The sequence below is a fragment of the Borostomias antarcticus genome (assembly GCF_949987555.1).
Source record: "Borostomias antarcticus genome assembly, chromosome: 34".
Lineage (NCBI taxonomy): Eukaryota > Metazoa > Chordata > Actinopteri > Stomiiformes > Stomiidae > Borostomias > Borostomias antarcticus.
In genome coordinates, this window is record NC_140267.1 from 3526227 (window position 1) to 3542487 (window position 16261).

Genomic DNA, 16261 nt, shown 5'->3' on the forward strand with positions numbered 1-16261 from the left:
GTGGGGTACGGCCTACCTGAGCTGGGGGTCAACAGAGATGTGTCCCAGCCTTCCCTGCCGACCTCCCCTGTGACTTTGTCCACTCCACCAGCACTGAGGAGGTCTACCAGGGAGACCCGACCGCCAGATTACTTTAGACCGTAGGATATGTTGGACTTTGTTCTCAGGGTTCTGTTCAATGCTGTTTTCAGACTGTCTTTATCAGGGGGGGAAGGGTGTAATATCCTGGCTGGTTTGACTTGTAATGTATTTACCTGTCCACTAGATGGAGACACTAGGGTTCATCTGTACACTATATATGGGTGCTTCCTGTTTCATAGGGCTCTCTCTGAGCAGCCATGTTGGTGGTGCCACAGTCAATTGTTTGGTGTGCTCTACTCCTGTGGAAGTAAACAGTCAACTCGCCTTATTGGTCTCTGCGTGTTCCTTGGATAACTCGGCTATCACATATGGTTACTACTACTACTACTACAATACTACTGTTACTACTACTACTACCACTACTACTGCTGCTGCTGCTACTACTACTACTACTACAGTACTATTGTTACTATTACTACAACTACTACTGTTACTACTACTAATACCACTACTAATACCACTACTAATACTAATACTACTACTACTACTACTTCTTTCAGGTCACATGTGCCCCTGCCACTCTAGAGAACGTGGTGTTAGCTAGCCACACCGCTACCATGCGCTTGAACATCTCAACAAGGTGTCATTTGCTAGTCTTGCAGATCTGTGCTCGTCATTGGGTTATAAATGTGCAGGTGATTCAGAGGGAGATTACCATTGACCTATTTGGGATACACAAACAGATACTGTACTGTTGAGTTCCTTGTTCACATTTATTTACAGTAATGTTCCACATACAGTACACTTACTCTTTGAAGGGCTGTGAGCTGGGTGTATTAATGCAGTCCCTGTGTGAACTAATAGGCCCATTTTAGAAGTAAAGCTGTTGTCTTGCTGACTTGTTTCTGTCTGACCACTAGGCAGCCACCCGAGGTTCAGATAAAATAGCCTACTAGCTGTGACCGTCACTGGCAGCAAGTTAAGTTGCTTGGGGAAAAAGTAGCCTTGGACCGAAATGAAATGTTAGTTATTTCTGGACACAATCACAGCAATACTTGTGTTGGACTTTGCCCTTGAAGACAGTCTCACAATGGCCATGGTATAAAAGTGCATGTAATGCTATTGTATGTATACGGGCAGGTGTTGCAAATGAAGGAATGAATGGCAGGGGTTGCAAATTATATGGCTAGAAATCCTAGAATGCAACACGTGTCATGTTATTTTAACCCGTTACAATGTTGTTTTCATTGTCCCTGACAAATAAAATAATACAATTATAAATCTTGCTCCATGGACAACAAGTCATGTTATATCAACATTAAAAGCTAGCTAGCATAGCTGTTCAACTAAATAACAGCCTACTTGCCTTGATTAGAGAGGTCGGCAACAATGTCCATTTGATTGCGTTCTTCTCGGTTCGCCATGACTATATAAATGATTAACAGAAAATATGGGAGGAGCTTGCAGGGAAATACCTTTACAGATGACGATCTTTGAACAAGTGGTAGGCTGATTATGGCTATTACTTGAGTGCTACATGTAAATTAATGTTTCTACTCATGCCTTACCCAGTGCAACATGGTCATGTAAATGAATGTTTCTACTAAAGCCTTACCCAGTGCTACATGGTCATGTAAATGAATGTTTCTACTAATGCCTTACCCAGTGCAACATGGCCACACCAATTGTCAAAGGAAATGCTGGCTAGCCATCAGGGGAAGTCAAAGATGAGTCAGATGTTCTACTCTAATATAATTTAATTTCTTTATAGACAGATAAACACACGAATCAATACCGATACACAGATGCAATATCTGCAAACAACCAAAGATAATTAGCATTGAAGAGATGGGAATGTTTAGTATTCTTTTTCTCATTACATCACATACAACAAACAAACAAACGAGGAAATGTAAACATCCTTTGTATTCTTTCCAGGGTAAATGCACCAAGGGCAAACAGAGGGAAAACATGTTACAGTAGGTGAAATGGAAAGGTTCACAGATCTAGTAATGACATCAATTTCAAGTGGCCAAAAGTTTGTCCAATATCAAGCTCCATACCTCGCCACACCTGTGAACAGTTAAGGTATGTGCTACAATAATATGGTCAAATAAATCACATTTATCATGAGCATTTCCACCCCAACCATATTCTATCACTAATTAGTAATTTAAATATTTTACATCGATAGAAATTCAATATTCAGGTAACTCCTACGTTTATATTGGACAAAATTCAAACCACTGAAATGTAATGAAGAGAAAACACAATTCCCTTTGAAATCATCTAAATGCACTGAAATCATCTAATGTACTTCTTATAGGAAGGTTCCACTTCATTTTGACGTGGGGGTGACAATATTCCATGAACCCCCCTTCCCCCCCAAAACTACAACTCAAAAAAATCCAGCAGTAACATACCCCAATAAATAAAAGGATTGTTATGTTTTTTGCAAGGGTATGTTAACGTTTTCAGAATAAAATGTCGATATTACGATCACAAACACTATCCACACGAGATCGGGGACACGGGTACAGTACAACATCTACAGAGGGAGGCTGGACTGCTGCTCTGTTCTCTGGGTTGGGAAGGGGCCAGGAGGCGAACCTGTTTCCTTCAGGTGGGAGGTGTGTGTGTGTGTGTGTGGGGGGGGGGAGGGGAGAGTCAGAGCAGCCCCGAGGCCCCTCCTAGTGGCGGGCGGCGGATTCCCGGGGGTAGAACTCGGCTATGGTGCTCTGGGGGATTCTCTTCAGCATCTCTTTGGGGAAGATTCGGAGCAGCTGCCACCCGATGTCCAGGGTCTCGTACACGGTCCGGTTGTCATAGGGACCTGCATGGGGGGGGGGGGAATAGCATGTAATCAAACCCTTCCTGAGTTTACTCTATGGGAAAGAGATGATTGATTCATGTATAAAAGGGGTAGTTCTTATTCTTATTTTTGACAAAATGTCTCATTAACCCTTTTAACCCTGAAAATAGTGACAACATTTTGAATATTAATTGGATTTTCCCTATAATACTAGAAAGCGCAATTTCTCAGCTTTCAGCAAGTGTTGGAGTGAGGAATTTTTTAGATTTGTTAGATATTTTTTTAATAATATTAAATATTTGTTAGATATTTGTAAAATGTTGCCGGTGACATGGTCGTATTAAAAGGGTTAAAGACCATTATGTTGCTGATCGATGGAGACCATTTTCAGCTAATTCCATTCTGTCCTTCTTTTGGGCATGCATATTATGCTAATGCTAGCGCAATGCAATGGTACTGAGGTAGCATCCACTACCAAACACACAAACAATCCACAGTGCAACCAAAGAAAAGAAAATATGACAGTCTACTGGGGTTATTTGAGTGTTTAACATAATTTTTCGAAGACAAAGTATCGCTGAATCCTTTGTCAGTGAGAATCATAGAGAACTCATGTCTGGTGGATTTCGTTCAAGGAATTTAAAAAATTAAAGGTCACGCTACTTCCACAGAGAAAATCGTTCCCCAAAGAGTCAAGGATTCAACGATAGTTGAAATGAACCCCAACTGACAGTTATTAACCCCAGTCAGACCGATATTGTACTCGCTTTGGGTGCACTGTCAAGTGTTTAAGTGAGTTTGGTAGTGGATGTTAGCCCGGCACCGTTGCGTTACGCTAGTGTTAGCAACATGTGCATGCCCACAAGAAGGACAGCGTGGACGCAGCTGAAAATGATCTAGGCCAAGTCATAAATGAGGCCCTATGTCCAAAATTCCAGGCCCTGTGTCCAAAATTCCCCTTTATCCACCGTAATGAGGCACTTCTTAAGATGGAGGAACACCAAGCCCACGGTGCTCCTGACTGCTCCAGGTTCACTGTCCCTTCCGTTCTGGGTTATGTGCGAGAAGTAACAGCATGCCAGCCCAGAGGGAGGCCTCAGTGAGCACGAGTTCAGAAATCAGAAATCAAGACTGCAAGTGAACCTGTCGTCCCCCACCCTTGACGCATGTCGTCAGCATGTATAGTTGTTGAATGTCGGTACAGTGGGCTTTTCTAGTTTAGATTTCTCTATAGACTTATCTATAGAGCCAGCATATCAGCCCATCGTAGTTTTTGTTTGGTCTAAACTGTAGGCTAAGCATTTATTCGGATTTTCCAGAAGCTCTCGCTGCGGCGACAACTTCTGGGGAAAAAACTATTATATTCGTGGACACCAATGGGAAAACTCTTGGATTGTTCGCGGAGAATGATTGGCCCGTGCAGATAGTGGGCTGTGCGGGGAGGCTGATTTGGCCTCTGATTGGTCACTGACCGCAGCTAGTATTGCTAGTGAGTCCTGCGTTAGTACGAGCTGTAGGTAGTATATCTGGCACAAAGTGCAATTTAGGCTTCTTCCAAGTTACCCAACTTCACAGAGTTGGCTAACTAGTTTTCTTCTTTTCTGGAATGGATGAGTTTTTCATTTAGTCCCGACTATACGCTCCTGATGAACTATGTCCAAATGCAGCTGGTTTTGAAAGGTAGGCGCTGGCTCCGCCCCTATGCTCATGTTTTGTGACATTTTACTCCCGACTACCAAAAGTGCTACTTAACACCTCGAGCACTGAACTCAGTGCATTTAGAAAGTAGACAGGCTCCTGAGTAGAATAGACTCATACTTTTACTGAGACACCAAGCATAGTTCGAAAGCAAAATGTACTTGGCCGTGGGGAAAAATGGATTGTGGCGAGCGCCCCCAGGTGGTAGGCTCTGGTACGTGTGTGAGGGATGAACGAACGCATAATAGGCTCATTTCCTCCTGACATATCGGCTCCAAACAGGAGCTGAAAAAAGCCAGTATCTCATGACAGAACGGACACTGTTTTCTTCAGTGTAAAATAGACCCGTTTGCCTAGGTTACAGATGAACGTGTACTGATGCATGATATTGACATCTCATACAATTTCTATTGAGCATATGGATTATCTTATGTTTTCAATGCCTGTTTTCTAATGAGATGTGAATTTAATGACACTGGGGCTTCAACTTCAAATCGGACACTAGGAACGGAAGAATTCTTTTAGAAATCTTGACGCGCCAAGGACGAGTAACAGAACAGATGTGGGTACGGTACACGCTTTGAAGAAGGGAAAACATTATCCCTGAAGGACTCTCGGCACCATTTGCGGGAAATGAAAAACATCTATGTATCCGCCATGAAAGTTGACCATTGTCTGGCATGAAAGGATTCCATGGCATTATTCAGCCTATCTAAATACTCTATTAAATCCGATTGTGGCTCCCCTCTTCAGAAACCATCACGAGGGAGGCACTGACAAATCTACAAAAACCACAAAGACTGGATATACTTCAAGAAGCATAATAGAAATTAATCACTGTCCCGTACAATGACATTCTATAATCGCTTGTTAAAGAATCTTAATTCTACGACGGAAAGTTTGGATACTTGATTCTGATTGGCTAGCAGTTGTGCTTGCATAGAGCGAGGGCTTGTTGTGGTTTTTCACATGCCTCTGTAATACGATCTTTAGAAACGTCTTTAGAAACGAAATAGCTTCCCCACTTGCTACAAGTGGGGAAGCTATTTCGTTTCTAAAGACGTTTCTAAACATCATATTAGAGGTATGTGGAAAAAACACAACAGGCCTACGCTCTATGTAAGCACAACTGCTAGCCAATCAGAATCAAGTATCCAAACTTTCCGTTGTAGAATTAAGATTCTTTAACAAGCGATTATAGAATATGAATGACTAGCGATTCATAAAGACAGATTGATGAAAACCGTTTCGCGGCAGAAAATACATTTTTTAGAAGCTGCATTCTCAGTGCCCCGTCCGCCGCCATTACATGGATATACTTGGCCTCCGAATTACACCAGAGTTATCTCTGTGAGTCAAACGTCTTATAATATGCCGTAAATAAGGTCCAGGTTGTCAAAAGCGAACATTCTCCTTTAACCAATGATCTTCTTAGCTCCTGGTGTACTTGTTGTTGATTGTATGTGGTGAGATGTTTATATTTTCTGCGCAACATGCTGCTCCCCACAATAAAATCTTAATATTGTGCTTTTGGAAGTATAATCTTGATAAAAATAAAATAATTACACAAACACGGTGCTAATCACCAAACCACGTTACCCTGAGCGATGAAATTCTTCTCAAACTTCTGCAGGAACTCCAGATAGAGCAGGTCATCTGAGGTGAGGGCCTCCTCGCCCACCACTGCCTTCATGGCCTGCACGTCCTTCCCGATGGCGTAGCAGGCGTACTGGGAGGACGACCAGAGGATGGGGCACATTATTATTCATTCTAGGCAGCTAGGCCAATAGATTATTTCTGTTCATATAACCTAGACCTAGAATTCTGGACTAGAGGCAGATTTTTTTCGGGATTCCTGTGGGTCTACATTAGGGATGACTTGAAGTTTGGTCCTGAGGTTATAGGTCCTATTTTGGTTATTCTCAGAACGCAGAGGGGAACTTGATGGAGGTAGCCCCGTGTCTGCAGATGCAAAAAGAACGTAGCTGAGAAAGGGACCGACACTTCCAACCTTATGAGTCCTCTCCGTGACTAACCACCCACTGCAGGTAGGTAAGTAACTTTGGCTAGTTAACTTTTAGCTCACGGTGTGGGGACTTTAGAATGGGGGGATGTCATGATTTGTCTGTCTAACATGCTAATAGCTTGTATTGTGTCAATAATGTAAACTGAAGCTTTCATTCCTCGAAATCTCATTCCTCCATTGACTCTGTCTTGGGATTGGGGTAGGACAGGAGTAATTGTATTACTCAGGTTATAGATTATAGTTTATGAACACTAACAAAATAACGAAAACAAGGCGTTAAAAACATTTTGAACTAATAAAAAAACGAGAACTATTCCAACGTTGCTGTCCCAGTCGTGAGATGTGTGTGTGAAGCAGAGCGGGGGTTCACCAGCTGGTTGGAGACGTCGGCGTGGTCCTTGCGTGTCATCCCCTCGCCGATGGCGGACTTCATCAGTCGAGAGAGGGAGGGCAGCACGTTGATGGGAGGGTAGATCTGAACGGCGGATAAACGCAAGATAATTCATCAAAAGTCGATTACGTATTCATGCTTTAGGCCTGGGCCGTAGCAAACACACACCAGTATTTGCCATGTCTCTCCTATGATGCTTTTTTAGCCTCTCTTACTCTGAAATGTAATTTAATGTAATTTATTGCTTTATAAATGTTCTTAACCGGTAGACAAACATACTCCAGGAGCTTGCTCCATCGCCTTGTTGAGAGGGGTCAGGGAAGAATTTTTACAGCTCACTTATCTGGCCCCCGGGTGATTACTGTTTTTTTGCTTCCCTCTGGAATATGTAGAGAGTGGGTCGTATGCCCACCTCCCTTGTTCTCTGTAAAGCACATTGTGTTGCCTCTGGGTATGAAATGCGCTCTACAAATAAAGCTTTGATTGATTGATTGATTGATTGATTGAGTGATTCAACCGACTAAACAAAACGCGGCAAACGTCCGTCCCGTACCTGTCTGTTGTGCAGCTGTCTGTCCACATAGACCTGTCCCTCGGTGATGTACCCGGTCAGATCAGGGATGGGGTGGGTGATGTCTGTCAAAACAAAGGACCTTCAACACCACAGCTCACCGGACAAGTTATTAGAAGATCTATCCAAAAAAAGAGAAAGGCCCCTCAAAGAACAACATCGAGCGAGACCCCTCTCGTCCTAGTGAGAGACCGGTGCGTGAGCGTGCTCTCACCGTCGTTGGGCATGGTGAGGATGGGGATCTGGGTGATGGATCCGTTCCTGCCCTCCACACGGCCGGCGCGCTCGTAGATGGTGGCCAGATCGGTGTACATGTACCCGGGGAAACCACGGCGACCAGGGACCTCTTCCCTGGCGGCGGACACCTGGGGGGGACAGGGGACAGGTGAGACACGGGCGGGAACCACTAATAATAATAATAATAACTTTAATTTATATAGCACCTTTCATAAAACCCAAGGTCGCTTTACATAGGGGCAGAACGGACAAGAGACAAACATGGTAGACAGAGACACACAACATTAAGAAACGGAAGCTAGAGGTCAAAGTCCAAAGATCACTAGAGCAGGAACCACTCATGAGACATGATTCTCTGAGGACTTGATATTTCACTACCGCAGTCGATTTCAATGATAAGCTTATTCATTCTGGGGAATTTGGATGAATAAAGGAGTGAAACAATGAGATTTAAAATAGGTTTTAGAAAAACCATAAATTAAGGATCATTGCACACCTGAATCCAATATTAGTGACAGGTGCGTAGGTGGAGTAGTGTAGTATTTTCACTTGCTTCATATCATTTAACCCTTTCGATACGACCACGTCACCGGCAACATTTTAAAAATATCTAACAAATATTTAATAATATTTTTAAAAAAATCTAACAAATCTAAAAAATTCTTCACTCCAACACTTGCTGAAAGCTGAGAAACTGCGCTTTCTAGTATTATAGGGAAAATCCAATTAATATTCAAAATGTTGTCACTAAGGGTTAAAAGGGTTAATAAAACGTTTCAGTCAGGGACTGTGTGCCTGAAGGTCTTCGACATTGAAACGTATTAAATGATAGAGAAAGTGAAAAAAAGAGTTGTGGGTGATTCCTCATAGGAAATATAACATTAAAACAACCATTATAAATGATCATGTTAAGGAGTAAAACCACTTTTCAGCAATGAATTACAAAACAATGCAACACACTCAATCCTATTCTCCTTCATTCACTTTATTCAAGTTTCTCAGTTTAATATAATGAAATTATAAAGACCTATAAAAATAAGAAATCCTATAGGATTGTGAAGTGCTACCTTGCTTCAATCTGATCACTCATTTCTTGGCGAGTTTCTGTTTCAGAATTAGGTAAGAAGGAGAAGTCGAGCACTACCGGTCAGCAGAATGACCAGAGCCAATTACTGCTAAATACTTCAGCTCAAGTCAGCAGAAGGAAAACACAGCTTTGCACTCATCCTGGCCTGTGGAGGTCAGCGAGAGCTTTAACACTTGCGAACCGTCACTTCATTTCCAAAGTCAGCCTTCGAGCGTGTGAACTGGAGAGGAAGTTACATTCAAATGCCCACGTTTGCTCTTTGTAAAAATACCCAACAAGGCACATAACGTTTGGTCTTTGTAAGAGTGGTTTAATACCCAACAAACCACATAACGTTTGGTCTTTGTAAGAGTGATTAAATACCCAACAAACCACATAACATTTGGTCTTTGTAAGAGTGGTTTAATACCCAACAAACCACAGAACATTTGGTCTTTGTAAGAGTGGTTAAATACCCAACAAACCACATAACATTTGGTCTTTGTAAGAGTGGTTTAATACCCAACAAACCACATAACATTTGGTCTTTGTAAGAGTGGTTTAATACCCAACAAACCACATAACATTTGGTCTTTGTAAGAGTGGTTTAATACCCAACAAACCACATAACATTTGGTCTTTGTAAGAGTGGTTTAATACCCAACAAACCACATAACATTTGGTCTTTGTAAGAGTGGTTTAATACCCAACAAACCACATAACATTTGGTCTTTGTAAGAGTGGTTTAATACCCAACAAACCACATAACATTTGGTCTTTGTAAGAGTGGTTTAATACCCAACAAACCACATAACATTTGGTCTTTGTAAGAGTGGTTTAATACCCAACAAACCACATAACATTTGGTCTTTGTAAGAGTGGTTTAATACCCAACAAACCACATAATGTTTGGTCTTTGTAAGAGTGATTTAATACCCAACAAACCACATAACATTTGGTCTTTGTAAGAGTGGTTTAATACCTAACAAACCACATAACGTTTGGTCTTTGTAAGAGTGGTTTAATACCTAACAAACCACATAACATTTGGTCTTTGTAAGAGTGGTTAAATACCCAACAAACCACATAACATTTGGTCTTTGTAAGAGTGGTTAAATACCCAACAAACCACAGAACGTTTGGTCTTTGTAAGAGTGGTTAAATACCCAACAAACCACATAACATTTGGTCTTTGTAAGAGAGGTTTAATACCCAACAAGCCACAGAAACTTTGCTCTTTGTACAGTAAGTGTGTTTAAATACCCAACAAGCCACAGAAACTTTGCTCTTTGTACAGTAAGAGTGTTTAAATACCCAACAAACCACAGAAACTTTGCTCTTTGTACAGTAAGAGTGTTTAAATACCCAACAAGCCACATAAACATTGCTCTTTGTACAGTAAGAGGGTTTAAATACCCAACAAGCCAAAGAACCTTTGCTCTTTCTTAGTGGTTTAATACCCAACAAGCCACAGAAACTTTGCTCTTCGTAAGATGTGGTTAAATACCCAACAAGCCACAGAATGCGTGCCAAGGTTAGCGCTGGACAATGCGCCGAGGGAGCCGCGCTTTCACACATGCATTAACTATTTAAAACGCCATTGTGCGGCCGACGCATCCAGACATCAAAACATGCTCTGGTGCATAAAGGCATCATGACAAGGGGCAGGTGAGAAGGCCTGGCTCCTCGTCACAGGAAAGCAGGGAAGTGGGCGGCTGAATGGAAAATAAAACCCTCTTCCCATCTCCCGCCCGGAGCCAGGGAACATGATGAAGCAGAGGCATCTCCACCAGGCTGAAGACATTATCCTGCCTTCGAACCAGAATACAGGAGACACGAAGTCCAGCACTCCACCACGTGGAAGGGGTTGGGGGCGTGGGGGGGGTCATGGGTCGTATGCTCTTACGAACAACTTCCTGGGTGACGTTAACCGCTGCTGAACGGTTTCAACGGTGGCCGATTTGAGGCGTGTGATTCAGAGCCCAACTGTCATCTTATATCTTAACCAAAATCACAAAACCGAAATATCGAGTTACTGCTGCGTCGTTCACGGGATCCTTTCCAAATAAGAAAAATATATGCTTTCAATCGGACAAAGAAAAAATTTAAATGTAAGTTAACTAAAAAGAACGCTCAGAAAAGGCAAACCTCTTCCCATGAAAACATGTCGCCAGCATGTGCAGTGACATTAGGTTACCGATACTTAGAGGCGAGAAATGTCCAAATATCCTGGTGCTGCAAGCTTAATGGGTTATATGTCCGCCCATGCTACAACCCTCCACCAAGTTTCACGAAAATCTGTCTGGTAGTGTTTGCGTAATCCCGCTGATAAACCAACGGACGCCAAACAAACGCCGCCGAAAACGATAGCTTCTGCCCTGTGCTGTTGGGAGGGTAAATTATATAAATGTTAAGTGTTTTTAGCGTCCAATTTTAGCGTCTACTCCTACATCTAGAAACCCAATCTATAGGTAGTTGTAATTGTTAACTGATCGTCATATGAACTATTACTGATTTTGCGCTTTGAGCTAGTCTTGTTAACATTTGTTGTCATTGTTGTAGCGGTTGTTATTGTTGTTTTTTGTTGTCATCGTGTATCGTAACCTTTATGTTTAGTTGTGTATCGTAACCTTTAGGTCTTTTATTCAGGAAACTGTGTTGCTGCCACGATTCTCTTGTAAAAGAGATTTTAATCTCAATGAGTTTTTAACCTGGTTAAATAAAGGTATAAATATATATATATATACACATGATAATATTTTCGTACGGCAAGGCCCATGAACCACCCTCTGATAAGGGCCAATATAAGGACCTTGAGCTCTGAAGATCAGGTGTGGGAGGTGGGAGAGAACATCTTCAGGAATATAACCTTCACAACCTTCACATGGCTCTTCAACCACGTCTTACGAGCACACATGTAAACCCTGCCGGTTCTACAGCCCTGACTCGCTTTCCTCCCGATGTATAAATGGTTCTGCGTGAAAGAAAAACAGGTCTTTAAGATCGTTCTTCACATTACTTACCGTCTCTGAGGTCACTGTGTGTGTGTGTGAGTGTGTGAGTGTGTGTGTGTATTGAGAGAGAGAGAGAGAGAGAGAGAGATGTACATGAACATGCAGACTGTAGTTCAGGAATTGAGGTAACGTTAACGTTAATCTCACATTTGAGGAGGAGGCCATGTTTACTAGCTAAACTGTTTTTCAGCACTATGAGATTGTCTTTCAATGAAAAATGCTTTATAAATAAACCGAATTATTATTATCGTTATTATTACTATTAGGGATGCACCGATGCATCGGCCGATGTTGGCCTTGTTGACTGCCATCGGCGCATCGGCAAATAAAAGGACATTCACCGATGGTAGTGGCCGATGTTATGTCGCAACAATTACGGCTTTTTTTGTTGCAAAACATAACCTACCCAGCTGCAGATTCGGAGAAGATCTGGTAAACAATGCGGATTTTCTGTCGGTTTCACAGCGCAAATGATCTGTCTTCTAGTAAGACCCACAGTTTGACTAACTAGGTCTATACTGTTCGTTGAAAGTCAGCTCAAATGTCCGTTTCTGTGCGACTTTAACCATTTCTCTGGAGTTTCCAAACTCATACCCCAGGAGGAAACATCTATTAGACTGATGGACAAAGCTACTGAATTACATTTCTATATGCTCTCCTGGCCTGTGTTCCAATTTTTTTCAGCGTGACCCACAACTTTCACGGAAATCTCAGCATTCTGATTGGATCTCTTCCCAAATCGTCTTTCTCTAACAATTCCGTGTAGTTTTTATGTGCTGATGAAAATATCAATAGATTGTCAAGTTTTTATTTAGTTATCGTCTCGTTCAGCAGCTACGCCCCACTCCAATCCTACTGGTTATTCCCCCACGTGAAGATGTGAGGTTAGCTGTGGGTTCTAAAGATTAGCCAATCAGGATGGGTCTAACGCCATTGTCAAGCTGTTCAAGCGTTGTCAAGCTGTGTACTGGGACCATGTGACACCCGAGAGGATGACGATTGGGTAGTAGTTGGTAGTTTTAGTAACAAAGTAACAAAGTGGGCAATTCTGTCTGCTATCAGGCATGTGCGAAGGGCTTTGAGGAGCGCGGCGTGTCCGGGCCTACCTCTCTCAGGGCCTCGGCGTAGGAGCTCATGTCGGTGAGGATGACCAGTACGTGCTTCTCGCACTGGTAGGCCAGGTACTCCGCTGAGGTCAGAGCCAGGCGCGGCGTGATGATGCGTTCGATGCTGGATGAGAAAATGTCATTTTGTAACTGTCTGTTCCAATATCCCACAAGGTTATTTTAAGAGTATGTAGCATATAAATAAAGCTTTGATTGATTGATTGATAGCATGGACAGATGTGATCTGACAGTTACGGTGTGTACGACTGTAGCCGGTATTATTACTGCTGCGCAAGGAGGACCTCATCTTCCGGGACTCACGTGGGATCGTTGGCCAGGTTTAAGAACAGGCAGACGTTGTCCATGGAGCCGTTCTCCTCGAAGTCGGACTTGAAGAAGCGAGCCGTTTCCATGTTGACCTGAAGGTTAGAAAAAATAGATTTTTTTTTTTTTTGATTATAACTGAACTGTAGATGTCCTTGAAAAAAATCAATAACAAACACTTTGAAGAAAAATGCAGCAGTGGCCTTCAAGCCAGTGAAAAGGAACAAAAGGAGCATGTTTTTCGACATGTTCTTAAACTCAGTAGAGAGGCAACTTGAGTACTGTTCACCGCACTGTACTTGTCCATCCGCATTCTACCAGCGGTAACCCGATATATTCTACTGTTGCATGAACAAGGCTTTAAGTGTTAATGAGATGCTAACATGGCCTCCTTTATACAGTGTTATTCCCCTTAATTGGAGTGTCCTTTTTCAAGAAGAAGATAAGCTCCGGTGTGCACACATCCCTATTCACACTCGTCCGCCAGAGAGGCTGGCGTTTTCACGCTCCCGACGAGGCTTAGCACTTGTGTTACAGCCGGGGCCTCAATGGGGTGTGAATTAATCAGCAGGGAGGGCTGGGGGGGTCACTGGGGGGGGTCACGGACATCCCTGCCGCAGGTCACATACCCCCCTACCCAGTAATATACCCCCTAACCAGTCACATACCCCCTACCCAGTCACATACCCCCCCTACCCAGTCACATACCCCCCTACCCAGTCACATACCCCCTACCCAGTCACATACCCCCTACCCAGTCACATACCCCCCTACCCAGTTACATACCCCCCTACCCAGTCACATACCCCCCTACCCAATCACATACCCCCTACCCAGTTACATACCCCCTACCCAGTAACATACCCCCTATCCCCTACCCAGTCACATGCCCCCTACCCAGTCACATGCCCCCTACCCAGTCACATGCCCCCTACCCAGTCACATACCCCCCTACCCAGTCACATGCCCCCCTACCCAGTCACATGCCCCCCTACCCAGTCACATGCCCCCCTACCCAGTAATATACCCCCCTAACCAGTAATATACCCCCCTAACCAGTAATATACCCCCCTAACCAGTAATATACCCCCCTTACCAGTAATATACCCCCCTAACCAGTAATATACCCCCCTAACCAGTAATATACCCCCCTTACCAGTAATATACCCCCCTAACCAGTAATATACCCCCCTTACCAGTAATATACCCCCCTAACCAGTAATATACCCCCCTTACCAGTAATATACCCCCCTAACCAGTAATATACCCCCCTACCAGTAACCAGTTATATACCCCCTACCCAGTAATATACCCCCCTACCCAGTCACATGCCCTCTAACCAGTAACCAGTAATATACCCCCCTACCCAGTAGGGCATTAAACGGTGAACAGGAGAGCAGCGGAGCTGGAGTGAATGTGATGGTGTCAGGATGAGTGTGTGCAGGGAGGGAGGGAGGGTGGCCAGGCTCTGCCCAGGGGAGAAGCACTAACATGGGGGACCCAGCGCCAAGTCCCCTGGTGAATGAGAGGGAGTGTGGGGGGGGGGGGGGTGGACGAGGGCGGCGCCAGGGTTAAGAGGACAGCATTAGCAGCACGGTGAATAAAGCAGACAAGCCAGAAAGAGAGAGAGATAGAAAGAGGAGGAGGGGGAAAAAGGTTTTCGTCAATCGATCACGGCCTCACCCCCATGGCGGCGAAGACGATGGCGAAGTTGTCGTCGCTGTAGTCCATCACATCCTTGGACTTCTTCACCAGGCCGGCCTGGCGACAGATCTGGGCGGCAATCTGAACAGAAAAAAAGATCCCAATAAAAGGTCTGAACACGGCCTGATGCTCCAAGGTTGATACAATAAGGTTTGGACAGGGTGGGGGGTGGGGGGGGCACTATTAGCAAGTTAACAAAGCATTTTGTGCATCGTTACGTTTGTCAACATAGAACGTGTGGTGGGGGTAGGGTTGCAAAATCCGTGAATATTTACAAACATCCCATGCGAATTAAAGGGAATTAATGGGAACCTATGGGAATAAATGGGAAATTTGAATGAAAATTTGGGGAATTTTGGGCACTTGGTGAATATTCACGGTATTTCGCAACCCTAGTTGGTGGGGGGCAACAACTTTGACCAAGGGAATGCCGAGTGGGTGTGGAGGGGGGGGGGGATTTCACGCTTATCACTTAATGTAACGGCGTGTGTGTGCTGATGCGGGGTGACCCCTCTGTGACCCCTGAGCTGAGACACCTGGCCCAAAGAGGGGGCCGGGCTGAGGGTGACCCCCCGTGACATCTGGCTAATGAGACCGGACGCCCGGGGGGTTCCGCGGCGCTCTCCGCAGACACGCCAAGTCGACCGCCATCATTAGGTGGACAACGCGGAGCCTGTTCTAGGGTTTCTACTGTAGGCCATATATCTATAGACTATAGACCTGTCACCATGTCCCTCCTTCTGTCTCTCTCTCCTTCTATAGACCTCATGTCCCTCCTTCTGTCTCTCTCTCCTTCTATAGACCTGTCACCATGTCCCTCCTTCTGTCTCTCTCTCCTTCTATAGACCTGTCACCATGTCCCTCCTTCTGTCTCTCTCTCCTTCTATAGACCTGTCACCATGTCCCTCCTTCTGTCTCTCTCTCCTTCTATAGACCTGTCACCATGTCCCTCCTTCTGTCTCTCTCTCCTTCTATAGACCTGTCACCATGTCCCTCCTTCTGTCTCTCTCTCCTTCTATAGACCTGTCACCATGTCTCTCCTTCTATAGACCTGTCACCATGTCCCTCCTTCTGTCTCTCTCTCCTTCTATAGACCTGTCACCATGTCCCTCCTTCTGTCTCTCTCCTTCTATAGACCTGTCACCATGTCCCTCTCCTTCTGTCCCTCTCCTTCTATAGACCTGTCACCATGTCCCTCCTTCTATAGACCTGTCACCATGTCCCTCCTTCT

The 16261-nt window shown here is 44.1% G+C and overlaps 1 protein-coding gene across 1 annotated transcript in view; it reads right to left on the minus strand.

Moving 5' to 3' along the window:
* Window positions 1–1886: 1886 nt before the first annotated feature.
* The window catches only part of atp6v1ba (ATPase, H+ transporting, lysosomal, V1 subunit B, member a), a 32606-nt gene continuing 18231 nt past the window's right edge, over window positions 1887–16261 (minus strand). The window contains exons 7-14 of the mRNA XM_084460816.1: window positions 15010–15111; window positions 13324–13421; window positions 13003–13126; window positions 7794–7944; window positions 7562–7644; window positions 6988–7092; window positions 6191–6320; window positions 1887–2914 (exon numbers count right to left, since the gene is read on the minus strand). Coding sequence (XP_084316942.1) covers window positions 2772–2914; window positions 6191–6320; window positions 6988–7092; window positions 7562–7644; window positions 7794–7944; window positions 13003–13126; window positions 13324–13421; window positions 15010–15111 — 936 coding nt within the window. The 3' untranslated portion in view covers window positions 1887–2771. The remainder of the gene's footprint in view (window positions 2915–6190; window positions 6321–6987; window positions 7093–7561; window positions 7645–7793; window positions 7945–13002; window positions 13127–13323; window positions 13422–15009; window positions 15112–16261) is intronic.